The sequence below is a fragment of the Loxodonta africana genome, chromosome 19 (genome assembly GCF_030014295.1).
Source record: "Loxodonta africana isolate mLoxAfr1 chromosome 19, mLoxAfr1.hap2, whole genome shotgun sequence".
NCBI classification, from domain to species: Eukaryota; Metazoa; Chordata; class Mammalia; order Proboscidea; family Elephantidae; genus Loxodonta; species Loxodonta africana.
Window position 1 is genome coordinate 46004090 of NC_087360.1, and position 14240 is coordinate 46018329.

Below are 14240 nucleotides of genomic sequence, written 5' to 3' on the forward strand. Positions count from 1 at the left end.
TGAAATGTTCTTTTTGACGATGAATGCAATACCATTCCTCTTCAAGCTGTCATTCCTGGCTAGTAGACTGTATGATTGTCAGATTAAAAATGGCCAATACCAGTCCATTTCAGCTCACTAATGCCTAAGATACTGATGTTTATGCATTCTATTTCATTTCTGATGATTTCCAAGTTTCCTAGATTCATACTTCGTACATTCCAGGTTCTGATTATTAACGGATGTTTGCAGCTGTTTCTTCTCATTCTGAGTCGTGCCACATCAGCAAATGAAGGTCCTGACTGCTTTACTCCATTTACATCACTAAGGTCTACTCTACTTTCAGGATGCAGCTCTTCCCCAGTCGTCTTTTGAGTGCCTTCCAACCTGGGTGGCTCATCTTCCAGCACTATATCAGACAATGTTCTGCTGCTGTTCATAAGGTTTTCACTGGCTAATTCTTTTCAGAAGTAGACTGCCGGGTCCTTCTTTCTAGTCTATCTCAGTGTGGAAGCTCAGCTGAAACCTGTCCTCCATGGGTGACCCTGCTGGTATCTGAATATCAGTGGGACACAATTCAATCCATGACAGCACTGGAAAAAATCTGAATGGATCTACTGTGTTAATGGAAGTTATCTCTGGATAATAAAATTCCAGGTAATTTTAGTGTTTTGTTTTTTCCTTTTCTGTATATTTCAAAGGAAACCCTGGTGGTGTAGTGGATAAGTGCTATGGCTGCTAACCAAAGGGTCTGCAGTTCAAATCCACCAGGCGCTCCTTGGAAACTCTATAGGGCAGTTCTACTCCGTCCTATAGGGTTGCTATGAGTCGGAATCGACTCGACGGCACTGGGTTTTTTATGTTTATATGTTTTAAATATTCCATACTGAACAAGCATTACCTTTTTTACTTGATTAAAAATCAAGGCAATAAGTTTGGTTAAACTGTCATAACACGAGCTTTCTGGGCTCACTACCTGACAAGGCAGCCTGTTGCACTCTTACATGTTCTACTTGGTAGAAGGTTCTTTCCTGTTCCTTCCTCTCCCTGGTCCCCTGGAGCTGCACAGAATAAGTTTAATCCCTTTCTTAGATGTCACATATTTGAAGACAATATTTCATCATAATTTCTCCGCCTTTCCCCAACCCCCAGTACACACACCAGGCCGTTGTTCTCAATGACCTCAACCTTTTCACTTGGGTGAGAAAAAGTGACGCAAAGTAAGAATGGGAAGGAAAAGAATGGAGATGCGGTGTGAGAGCCACAGTAAGTAGTTATATTTCTACTATGGCAATTGAGTGTGTTTAAAATGCCATAGGTTGAAATGGAGGTAAAGCGGGAGATAATATTTCTCTTATAGAATTAAGAATGAGTACATTAAAATGAAGGAACCCTGGTGGCACAGTGGTTAAGTGCTCAACTGCTAACCAGAATGTCAGTGGTTCAAACCTACCAGCTACGCTGTGGGAGAAAGACATGACAGTCTGCTTTTGTAAAGATTTACAGCCTTGGAAACCCTATAGGGCAGTTCTACTCTATCCTATAGGGTCACCATGAGTCTGGATGGACTCAGCGGCACACAACAACAACATTAAAATGAGTATTAGGGAGTAATAACATTTAATGATGGCTCAGTAAATATTGAATTCCGTTTGACAATATTAAAATATATTTCTACCCTATTTCCTTGCACGAAAGGATGCAAGGATAAAAACCAAAAACCAAACCCAGTGCTGTTGAGTTGATTCTGACTCACAGCGACCCTATAAGACAGAGTAGAACTGCCCCATAGAGTTTCCAAGGAGTGCCTGGCGGATTTGAACTGCCAACCCTTTGGTTAGCAGCCGTAGCACTTAACCACTACACCACCAGGGATATGAAGTCTTAAAATATGTTTAAATAAAATAGGGCTAGAAAGAAATCAGGAAATGACATAAAGAATATGACAACCTATAGTAGTGCCATGGAAAGTCTGGTTGCGTAGTGGCTAAGGGCTATGGCTGCTAACCAAAAGGTTGGCAGTTTAAACCCACCAGGCGCTCCTTTGAAACCATATGGGGCAGTTCTCCTCTGTCCTTTATGGTCACTATGAGTCGGAATCGACTTGACGGCAATACGTTTGGGTTTTTGGGGGGGTATGGTTTTTGCCATAGATGTTATCATTTAGTATAGGTTTGGAATTTGGTTGTCCTGGCAGCCAAAGTAATGCATAGAAGAGTTCATCCAGTCTCTAATTCATCAAGTGGAAAAAAGGTACAAGCAGTTCCTGAGTTATGAATGAGATCCATTCCTAACTGTGTCTTTACGTTTTTACGTTGAATTTGTAGGTAAGTCAGAACAGGTGCCTGCGGTTCTTATTTAGCCTTTCTTTAGTGCAAGAGGAAACCCTGGTGGCGTAGCGGTTAAGTGCTATAGCTGCTAACCAAAGGGTTGGTAGTTCAGATCCTCCAGGCGCTCCTTGGAAACTCTACGGGGCAGTTCCACCCTGTCCTATAGGGTTGCTATGAGTCAGAACCGACTCGACGGCACTGGGTTTGGTTTTTTGGTTTTAGTACAAGAAAAGGCTCAAAGGCTTTTCAGTGATCTAAAAGCTGCATGTGCAGCAAGTGGAGGTGACTGATGGAGAATTTGTTGCAAGTAGAGGTTGGTTCAATCAAAGTGAGGGCAAATTTACTTAACAGTAAAGGGGAAATAGGAGTTGCCCTGAAGTCTGACAATACCAACCCTGGGACTGCCTGTACTGTAGAAGGTAGATTTCATTACTTAAATAAAAAGTTTGAAAAGACACTGATTGAAAAATTCATTTTACCCAAATTTTTTTAAAAGACAATTTCATATTTTTTTCTTTTGTTGCAATTTTGGCAAATCAAGGGCATAACATTAAAGCACAATTGAGTAAATATGATTATGTGTGGCTTAACTAAATGTGGTCCAAGTACATGACCTTTCAGTGGCTCTCAACTGGGGGTGATTTTATCCCTGGGAACATTTGTCAGTACAGGGAGACATTTTTGGTTGTCATGCCTTTGGGGCAGAGGGGGGTTTGCTACTGGCATCTAGTGGGTAGACCAGGGAAACTGCTAAACATCCTACAATGCACAGAACTGTGTCTCCTCCCAACAAAGAATTACCCAGCCCAATATGTCAATAGTGCTAGAAAGTGGTGGCACTGAGAAACTCTGGCAACTTGATCCAAAGAGAGAAGAGTGACTCTTCTGCAGAGCAGGACAGCAGATGGGACAGTTTCGCTCCTTGAGAATGAGTTGTATGGCTGGTTAAGGGCAGGTCTGCAGACTTTGGAAGTCTGTTATGGATTGAATTGTGTCTCCCAAAAATGTGTGTCAACCTGGCTAGGCCATGATTCTCAGTATTGTGTGACTGTCCACCATTTTGTCATCTGATGTGATTTTCCTATGTGTTGTAAATTCTCTATGATGTTAACGAGGACTCAGTCTACAACTTTAGGTTTTGTCTTAAGTCAAGTCAATCTCTTTTTAGATATAAAGAAAGAAGCCAGCAGAGAGACAGGAGGACCTCGTAACACCAAGAAACAAGATCCAGAAGAATAGCGGGTCTTTTGTATCTGGGGTTTCTGTGCTGTGAAACTCCTTGACCAGGGAAGATTGATGACAAGGACCTTCCCCCAGAGCCAACACAGAGAGAAAACCTTCCCCTGGAGCTGGCACCCTGAATTTGGACTTCTAGCCTCCTAAATTGTGACAGAATAAATTTGTTTGTTAGCACCATCTATTTGAGGTATTTCTGTTACAGAAGCCCTAGATAACTAAGACAAAGTCTGATGAGTGGTAGGCAGGGATGGCATCAGGTTATAAGTATGAGAAGCCTATTCAGTACTGTTTTCTGGATGGAAAAGCCTCTTTCTCCTGCTTCTGAAACCCTGCTCCGCTGCAGTTCACTCCCCCTTTGTTTCCATGCCACCATCTTCACAAACCTTGGCTTCTGAGATTTGTTCCTAGCGCTAGATTTTTGCTTATGCACAAGCCAAGATCTTGGCGCATGCACAAACCAAGAGAATCGTGTCCTTCCCTAACCCTGGATGAGCTGAAGGTATTCTACAGCCCTCCATTCCACCACAGCCCCTTTGGAAAGTGAGAAGTCCCAGAACTCAAACTTCTCATGAAGAATGACTCAGCATTCAGATCTTCAAATTTGGACATAGGAGGGCTCCGGGTGTAGGGTTTCAGGTACCAATCCCTGCCCTCACCCCATCCCCTCGAGGAAATAAAAGGTCTCCCATCCTCTCCAGTGGGGAGCGCTCAGTCTTTTTTTTGGCCGGTAGGCTTCTGTGCAGACAATAAATTTGCCACTTTCTGTTTCCCATCCTATTTTGATAGGCTAATAGGACAGGACAAGAAGCCAAAAGGAATTCAGTTACACTTCCACCTGCAGGGCGTTTGCCTGTCAGAGCCAGAATTGTTTGCAGGAAGCAGCAGCCTTGGGCCTGTGCCAGTTAATAATATCCCAGAGCACCACATAGTGAATCATGACAGACTCTGGACATATTCTGACCAGTGTTACCTGCTTACCCTCCACATTCATAGTAAACCTCAGAGCACTCCTGTGAAGTATTGATTATAAGCAACGTGGCCATCCACTCTTATCCTTAGGCTGAGTGAGCTGAAAATGTACTCCTAGGTAACTAAACAAATTTGCTTTTGGGCCAAAATTATTTAATTCTAGCAGAATAAATTCTGGCAAATGTCCAGCAAAGAAGAGCGTTTCAGTTTTTTCAGAGTCATCCATTTATACAAATAGTTATCGAATTCTTGTTATGTGCCAGGCGTGGGACTCCAGATTCAAAGATGAACTCAGCACCAGCTCTGACTTCAAGAAATTGACAGGATTTCACAATCTAGTACATGTGAGCACAGCATTGCTCCAACAGAGCTACACATAAAGTACAGAGTTTTGAAAAGGAGGGTGGTTGGGGGGGGATAGGGCAGGGAAGCTTCAAGAAGGAAATACCCTTAAGCTGGCTCAGCAGAAGGGTGAGTGGCCACATTGCTTATAATCAACGCTTCACAAGGGAGCTACGAGTTTGTCTGTGAATGTAGAGGATAAGCAGGTAACAATGGTTTGGAAAACTTTCTGAAGCTGCCAGAATAAAGAAGAGTTTGCCAGGCTGAAAAGGAGGGCTAGAGTATGTCAGGCAGAGAGGATGCGTTGCCCACTGAGGAGCTGTGACCTGCTTCCCAGCCAGAGATGATGGTGGTCTCTTAAAGTCACTCCTGGTTTATGACAATTATTGAATGAATGAATGCACTTTGAGACTGGGAATGGAAGATTTCTGAGGACTTGGACATTTAAATAAACACTAGTAAAAAAATTGGGGGTTGGCTAAATGGAAGACTGTTATGGATTGAATTGTGTCCCTCACTCAAAAATATTGAAGTCCTAACCCCTAGTACCTGTGAATGTGACTTTGTTTGGAAATAGGGTCTTTGATGATGTCATCAGTTAAGTCAAACCAAACCCAAATCAAACCCATTACCATTGCGTTAACTCCGACTCATGGCAGCCCCATGTGTGACAAAGTAGAATTTTTTTGCCTGTAATCTTTATAGAAGCAGATAGCCAGGCCTTTCTTCCATGGCACTGTTAGGTAGGTTTGAACTGCCATCTTTTAGGTTAAGTAGCCCAGAGCAAACTGCTCATGCCACCCAGGGACCTATCAGTTGTGTTAACATGTGGTCATACCAGAAGAGACTGGGTCCTAATCCCATCTGAGTACCATCCTTATAGAAGGAGAATAGACAGAGAGAGACAGAGGAAGAAGCCATGTGACGCTGCAGCTTTCAACCAGAGAATGCCTTGGAGCTTCGAGAAGTCAGGAGAGAGGAATGGAATAGATTCTTTCTCAAAGCCTCAGAAGGAATCAGGATGGCTGGCATTCTGATCTCGGACTTCCAGCCTCCAGAGCTGTAAGATGATAAATTTCTGTTCTTTAAAGCCACCTACTTTGTAGTACTTTGTCATGGCAGCCGTAGGACACTAAGACACTGGGCAAAACAAATTTTGAATTAACATTATAAAACACATGGAAAGTAAAAACAATTTTAAAATGATTAAGAAGGTAGAGGATGAAAAAGATGTCTTATTATGAAAGGGGAAGTTCAGCTAACCCACTTAGGTCATCACGATCTCTTGAAATCCGGTTTTCTCAGTTCTTAGCTCACAGCCTGTGTCACTAAGCACCTTCTCCCATGCACTGAAGTCAGTTACAGAGTGCTACTCCGGACTAAGGTACCCCGGCACTCAAATGTGCCATGAGCTCTGTGTTCCTAACATTCTGAGCAAACTTCCTGGGGATGTCCAAGAGAACAAATCACTACCACTAGTCAGAAATACTGCTCTCTCCAGAGACTGAGCTTTGCAACCTTCTGACTGAGCCCCTTCTCAGCTGCTGCTCATCTATGAATGAGGCTGCACCTGCTAGAAGCACCTAGCTGGTTTCCCGGGCCCAAGCCTGCAATTTTGAGTAGCTCACAATCAGACAGCAGCAGAATTTACAGACATGGTACACACAGGCCCATGACTGATACGCAGGTCAAGGACAGTGGGAAGTAAAGGAACATCTACTCAAAATCCAGTTGCTGGTGTTTTTCTTCTAAAAAGCAACAGAGAGATTAACTCATTGCCTGAAAAGGTTAACCTTTATAAATCAACTATAAGAAACAATGTCTTTTGAAGCAAGGTAAGTGTTCTTTCTCAAATCTTTACCTATTATCAGTCACTACTTAACTAATCTTGGGTTACACATTCACTCTGACTGATTTCTTAGGTCAGAGGACTCTGGGGCTCTGCTTCAGTTGGGCAAGGGTCCTGGGTGTCTCAGGTCAAGGGAGAAACTATTTGGTTCCTCAAACTGGACAGGTACTAATTTCTAGCATGAACCATGATTTTCAAATTTTAATTTACAGAGGAACATTTAGATAAAATCATGACTTTTGCACTTATAAATTATTCCCAATAAATCAATAAAAATGTTAATTAGTACAAATAATAATTATTGAACACTTCTGTTCCTGTCATTGTTCTAAGTGCTTTACATGCTTTCTCGTTTATTCCTTATAACAACCTTACAAGGTAGCCACTATCATTATCATTCCCATTTTACAGAAGAAGGAACTGAGGCAAAGTAACACAGTAAATGGCAGATGAGGGATTCAATCCAAGTAGCATAGCTTCAGGCCCTTTGCGCTTCATCATTATGCCCAACTACTCCTTGATATGAATTGAGTCCATGGAGAATTCATTTCACAATTTCATATTTCATGCACATATCCTACTTTTTTTTATAGCCAGGAAAAAATATATTTTTTCCTTCATGAAGACTATGTATCTGTAAGACTATATCTCTATAAGGAGCCCTGGTGGTACAGTGGTTAAGTGCTTGGCCGCTAACTGAAAGGATGGCAGTTCAAACCCACCAGCTGCTCCCTGGGAGAAAGATGTGGCAGTCTGCTTCCATCAAGGTTTACAGCCTTGGTAACTCTATGAGGCAGTTCTACTCTGTCCCATAGGGTTGTATGAGTCAGAATCCACTCAACAGCAGTGGGTTTTGGTTTATATAGCTAGAGGCAGGTGATACAATCTGTAGACAGGTAATGATCAATGACGGTAACAGAACAAGGGGACTTCTGCCCAAGATTTGTAGGTAAACCTGCCTTGGAACCTTTTCAGGCAACAGCCATAGTCCTGGAAAATTCTGCATTGTGGCCTGATTTTCAGAAATGCGCCTGACTCTCTTGGTCAGAAACAGTCGTAACTTGATTTTAAAATATCCCCATCATAGCATATAGCTTTGTATTCAACTTAAAAAATTATTAAACTAATGGTCCACATCTACCATGGCCTCCACCAGACTGAGTCCAGAACAACTAGATGGTGCCTGGCTACCACCACTGACTGCTCTGACAGGGATCACAATAGAGGGTCCTGGACAGAGCTGGAGAAAAATGTAGAACAAAATTCTAACTCAAAAAGAAAGACCAGACTTGCTGGCCTGACAGAGACTAGAGAAACCCTGAGAGTATGGCCCCTGGACATCCTTTCAGCTCAGTAATGAGGCCACTCCTGAGGTTCACCCTTCAGCCAAAGATTGAACAGGCCCATGGAACAAAACAAGATGAAGGAGGTGCACGAGCCCTGGGGCAGGGACTGGAAGGCAGGAGGGAACAGGAAAACTGGTAATAGGGAACCCAGAGCTGAGAAAGGAGAATGTTGGCATGTGGTAGGGTTGTTAACCAATGTCATAGAACAATGTGTGTACTAACTGATGAGAAACTAGTTCTATAAACTTTCATCTAAAGTACAAAAAAAAAAATTATTAAGCTTGAAAATCTTTTAAGCTTACAAAATGAGTATTCTCCATGTCGTGTCCCTAATATTATACACTCTGCATCTCAAAGGTTAACCTGTGTGACCAGGAATATCTATCTGACTCTGTTCCTTGGACCCTGGAGATGTGAAATGGTATGCCTGTCACTAAATAAGTGTGTGTTTTTGAATAATCTTGGTTTTTGGATAATCTCGAATCGATGGCAGCAAACATCACTAGACTGTTAGCTCCTGATGAGGTTATAAACAAGAGCCGTGTCTGATTCCTCATTGGGTCCAGCGCATTCAGCACAGTCCCTGGCGCTTAAGCCTCAACCATTAGTAGTTTATGAATGATTGGAGGGAAAAAGATGAAATACAATGCTAATGTGTCCTTTCTATGCTGCTGTTTTACTAAGTGGTGATTGTTTGACAGGTGACTTACATAACTGAAGTCTCAAAGTGATATTAGAGTCCTGGGTAGGAGATTCATGAATAAAAAGGTAAAGATAAGTTTTTTGGAGATGTGCAATTTCAGGGGTGAAAACAGGGCAGCGTGTGACGTGGTGCAGGTTACAGGAGTTGCAGTGGTCTTGGGAAGGCATACAGGGGCACGTGTGATGAGCTACGTGTCACAGAACACCACTGACCCTCCAGCACATATGCTGAACTCCCAGAGTCTCTACAAATTGAGTGAAATTGTTTGCTGTCTAACTGGATGCAGGGGCTGAAGGCTTTCTCTGCATAAGGGACCCTAGTTGTCTCCTTGCTTGTTGAGACAGAGAGTCAGCAAATGGTAAAGCAATGAGGAGCCCTCCAAGGCTGCCCTTGGCGTATTTTACCTCAAACTCCAACAGTCTCAGATGCTGAAATAAAATGGGAGCTCTCACCTTCCCATACTATGGCCCTCTAGGGAACCCATCAACACTTTCTCTGAAACTTGGTATGGGAGCCAGAATTCCCCAATGACCCCTGACTCTGTAGAAGCATTGGTAGGCTTCTACTCACTATAACATTAGGGTCACAAATAGGGTTAGGACTCCCCTGAAACCACATTTCCAGGAAACCAGAAGTAACCCTTTGACAAAGGTTTCCCTGGCAATCGTCCTGAAAATCCTTCCATCAACTCACTGAGGCTAATGGCATCCAAATCACCTGGGAAGTGTGTTAAAAATACATATTCTAGGGTTCCACCCAGATCTACTAAACCAGAGTTTCTAAAGGTGGAGGTAGGAAATCTTCATTTTAATAAGTTCCCCAGGCGAGTATGATTTACAGCCATATTTAGGAACCACTGTTCTGTGACAGAAGGAGCCCTGATGGTTGGCGCAGTGGTTAAAACAATCAACTGCTAACTGAAACGTTGGAAGTTTGAAACCACCAGCTGCTCCAAGGGAGAAAGATGTGGCAGTCTGCTTCTATAGAGATTTACAGACTTGGAAAACCTATCGGGTTGCTATGAGTTGGAATCAATTCAACGGCAGTGAGTTCTGGGTTCTGTGACAGACAAGGGGCACAGACAAGGTAATGTGATGGTGGGATGGTCAGACAGATGGTGAAGTTGACAATGGTGACTCATTGGTCAAGGAAGTGCTAAAGGACAGATTGAATTACATTAGTGTCCTCTGCCCCAAACTGCAATGACTCCCAATACCCAAGAACAAGGACTAATTTCTTAGAGTGTCATTCAAAGCCTTCCACAATCAACAACTTCCCTCTCCAAACCCATCTCCCACTATTCTCCAGCCTATCCCTTCCCCGCATTATCTACCTATTGAAATCTTTCTCCTTTCCAAGGAACAGTTCAAATCCCCTTCTTCCACTGATGCTGTCTGTCAGGATTAATGGCTCCAACTTGTAACTCTGTTTAGCACATTTTTCATCCTGCCTTGTGTTATGATTAATTGTATACATATCTGTCACTTTCCCTAACACTGTCAGTTTGAAGGCATCTCTGAATGATTTATTAATCCCATAGATACTTATTGAATGCCTACTGGAGCTGGGGACATAGTGGTGAATAACACAGACTGAAAATTCCTGGTTTCTAATACTCCCCAGAAGCTAGCATGGTGCTCAGAGAAACATTTGCTGAATTGTTTGAATATCAGGCCTAGACGATGGATAAATGGAAAAAGCAGGCAGCCTAAAGGCAAGAGCGGTGGCAGTCAGAGGAAGATAGGAGGATTGACCAGAAAGAGATCCGATCCTTCAGGCTCAGGGACCAAAAGGGCCCCTACCCTACTTCTTCCCTTCCTGGCTCTCACATATCCATTATTCTTGGTTCCCACCCTAAATGTGAGGAAAGTCTCAGTCAGCTGAGAGCCCAGCACAGGAGGGGAGGTGCAACAGGTGCCTCCCTTGGAGAGTCCTCAAGGCCAAGTACCTGAGCTCCAGACAGCCCAGCTGCAGAGCCATGCCCTCGCTGACCTTGCTGGCGTAGCGTTGCATGTAGTCATTCCTGAGCTGTAGGGGAGAGAAGACCAAGGTTCAGACTCACACTCTCATTCCCTGTTTCCCTGAGCAGAAGCCCCAGGAGATGGCAGGTGCCTGGAGCACAATCCTGCCTCACTGATGTCTCTCATACCCAGCCCACCATGAAGGAGCATGCAGTGGGGGATGAAGAGCAGAAAGGGATGCTCATGCTCAGCTCTGCCTGACTCCCTCTGTATCCCTGGGCAGTGGTAATCATGCCTCCACAAGCGAAGCATTAGGGCTGTTGAAGTGCATTTTCACTTCTGCATGAGGCAGGAAGTGGTCTGTCCTCTCTCATCCCCAATGCCATTTTGGAGATTAGGAAAGTGAAATTTTGGGAGAAGTTAGTAATTTATCCAAAGTCTTATTGGTAAGAAGATGTCATCCATGGTCCAAGAAAAGTCTGGCTTGGTCTCCAGCAAACCAGCAGGGAGATCAAGAAGGGAGCTAGGACCAGACGGAAAATAACGATGGCAGCTCACATGTACTCAGCACTTGTGCCAAGTCCTGTGCTAGGCCCTTAACCTACATTATATCCAGTTGTATGCTGGAGTGGCTTCAAACAGCTCATGAGAGCTGGTTATGACATTTTCAAAAACATCATGAGCATTTGATGCCACACTAGTAGCCAAATAGGCCATAATGGGAGTATTTATACCATGCAAATTGGCAAGTGCTACAAATCAGAGATTTTTGATTCAGAGGGCTCGCTTATCAGCAAACCACTGATGATAACATTTGGTCCTCACAGCAACCCCATAATGTAGGAATTATTATTATCCCCATTACACAGAAGAAGAAATAGCTTCAAGCAGGTCAGTTATGTTCCTGTGGCTACCCAGTTAGTAAATGGCAGAACTGGGCTGGAAACCAGGTGTGTCTGACTGCAAAAGAGTCTACTGTTAAGTGCTACAGCCTTCTCTTTGGACTTGCTCTTCTTTCCTCACAAGTTTGGACTCCTGGGCAGTAAATGGCCACTAGGAAATCCAGGAGGAGCTGTGAGCATATGGGACAAGGTTAGGCCATCACTTAGTTAGCTGGGAGAGAAGAAGGATTGGAGAAGCTGACCAGGGACCAGGGAAGGTCCACAAGAGAAGTTGCATGGATGGGTCCCTTCAAAATCTGGGCTTTGTCTTTCCATCCTCCTAGGAGAGGATGAATAATACTGTACTTGGCTTTTAAGATGCACTGGGACCCATGGGGGCAAGAAAATAAAGTACTTTTACCTGTTGGTAAAAATAAAGCAGCGTTGTCCTGTCTTCTTTCAGGCTCTCCATGAAGTCCTCTGGCAAGTAGCGGATTTGAAGGTCATACCTGGGACAGGAAATTCAGACTCTCTGGTTGATACAGGGAAGCTGGTACCTAAAGGAGGGAGTGAGGCCTGCCAAGAGCAGAAGCCAAGAGTCCCCAGCATGCAAGGGACTTACCATGAGGCTCCTGGGCACTCATTTAGGACTTATTTCTTCTTTCCCTTCTCTATGGTTGGGTGGAAGACCATGGAGGACAACGGTGTGACCAGCAGGCAGTGGTTAGCACTAGTCCTGACTCCCCACCTCTTCCTCCACATGGCAACAGTTTTCCTTAGGTTCATACACATCCTGTGATTGACCTGGCCTCTCCACCCTTCTGCTTTCCCTTCACATAGCACCAACAATATTCTGTCTGGGAATATTTCTAGATATCTGCCCTGGTGAGGATATACTATGAGCCCAAGTCAGGGCTTGGCGAGTACACTGGACACTTCGGGAGGACTGAGCCTAGATGCTACTCTGATTTTCTGGAGAAGTCTCAGAAGTTGCGAAGGGTCACCCAGGGCCACCCCATACCACACTCTGCCTCCATTACAGAGCCAAAGACACCCCTCCTACCTCCACTCGGCCTCCACGTGTAGACGCTCGTACTTGTCCTGCACCTCACCCACCGTCATCTGCGGATGCAACCAGTGGATCTCATCTGACTTCATGTGTTTCAGCCTCAGCCCATAGCACTCAGCCAGCTGGATGTTGGGCCCAATTCGCCCACTCAGCAGGATGGAGGTGATGATCTCCTATGGAGGAAAAGAGGCATGTGACTTAGTGGTGCCCACTTCTAGGCTCCCACAGCCCACATATAGCCCCCAGAATTGTGATTCTCTTGGGCAGAGGGGGTTCTGTTTTAATGGTTTATTCATCTCTGAGCGTCTAGCACTTGGTGTAGGGCTTGGTACATGGGCTCTCTTCATTCATTTGAATGAACAAATGGGTGAAATAAGACAGAGAGAGAGGAACTGAGGAGAGAGCAGAAGTGAAAGAGAAAATGCAGAAAGGCAAAGAGACAGATTCCCTGGTAAGCTCCTGCATTTCATTCCAATCAAATCAATTAATAATTACTAAGAATCCATCATATGCAAAGCACCTTCCAAATGTTTCTGATGTAGCCAGTGTTACTGAGTGTCTGTACCAGGCACTGCTAGGCAGTTCTTACACATTGTTTCGTTGAATCTGCACAACACGTGAAGTAGGTGATACTCTCCCCCATTTGGTTGATGAGAAGACTGCTGTAGGTCACACAGCTCGTGGTATTAAGCTAGGATTTTGAACCCTAGGCCACTGGACTCTTAAGAATTCTACTAGGTCAAGCTGCTTCATAAAATTGTGGGGCTGGGCAAGACAGAAACACAGGACTCATATCAAGGGATTATGTGTCCCAGTCCTCACACAAGAGGCGTGACAATAGGATAGGTAATGCTGGCAAGAAATCTGGTGTCCTCTTGTTCTTGGTTTCTTGTTGACCAGAGGCTTAGTAGGCTCCCTGCTGCACAGCCTGATGCCATAGCTTCCTGACCCATAGCCAGAGCTGGACTAAGAGGAGGGCAGATGGGAAGCTCATCTACAAGGCACTGAAATGGCCAGCTCTGAAATCACTTTGGTGCCAGGTGAACTCAGGTTTCTCATGTGATTCCACACATACTTTGTAAATTCAGCCCACTCCTGATGAAGCAGAGAATGCTCTTGAATGCAAAGTTTAAAACTCACAGGCACTGACCTATGTCTGTTGAATAACTTTGCAAGGTACACTCTACCAAGCCTACCACCAGCCTAAAGACTGAATAAAGAACAGAAGGAATGACACCTTATTAGTTAGGTTTTATGCTGTTGTTGTTGTTTTTTTAACATACCTCCCAAGAAGTTGTCTAATTTAGTAAACAAAATGTACTCAATTTCTTAATTGGAAATAAAAGAAAAAGGTATATGATTCTTATTAGAAGAAAATCAGTAAATGCCAAGCTAACATTTAAATAATACTGGTTTGAAAGAACACCAAATTATTCATCTGCCTGGGCACCCAAATGTCTCAGTCTAGCTCAGCCTCCCATCAGCCCTCTTCAGCCTCATGGAGTCATGAAGCTAGAAGGTTCTAAGCCTAAAAAATCCCTTCCCCGTAAGGAAAGAAAATGCCTACCAGAT

General features: G+C 43.9%; 1 protein-coding gene across 6 annotated transcripts in view; it reads right to left on the reverse strand.

Annotated features, from left to right (window-relative positions):
• PTK2B (protein tyrosine kinase 2 beta) overlaps positions 1–14240 on the reverse strand; it is a 165409-nt gene that overhangs the window by 45136 nt on the left and 106033 nt on the right. For all 6 annotated transcript variants that reach the window (XM_064272659.1, XM_064272658.1, XM_003412460.4 and 3 more), the window contains exons 3-5: positions 12663–12841; positions 12021–12108; positions 10706–10785 (exon numbers count right to left, since the gene is read on the reverse strand). In XM_064272659.1, the coding sequence (XP_064128729.1) occupies positions 10706–10785; positions 12021–12108; positions 12663–12841 (347 nt within the window). The remainder of the gene's footprint in view (positions 1–10705; positions 10786–12020; positions 12109–12662; positions 12842–14240) is intronic.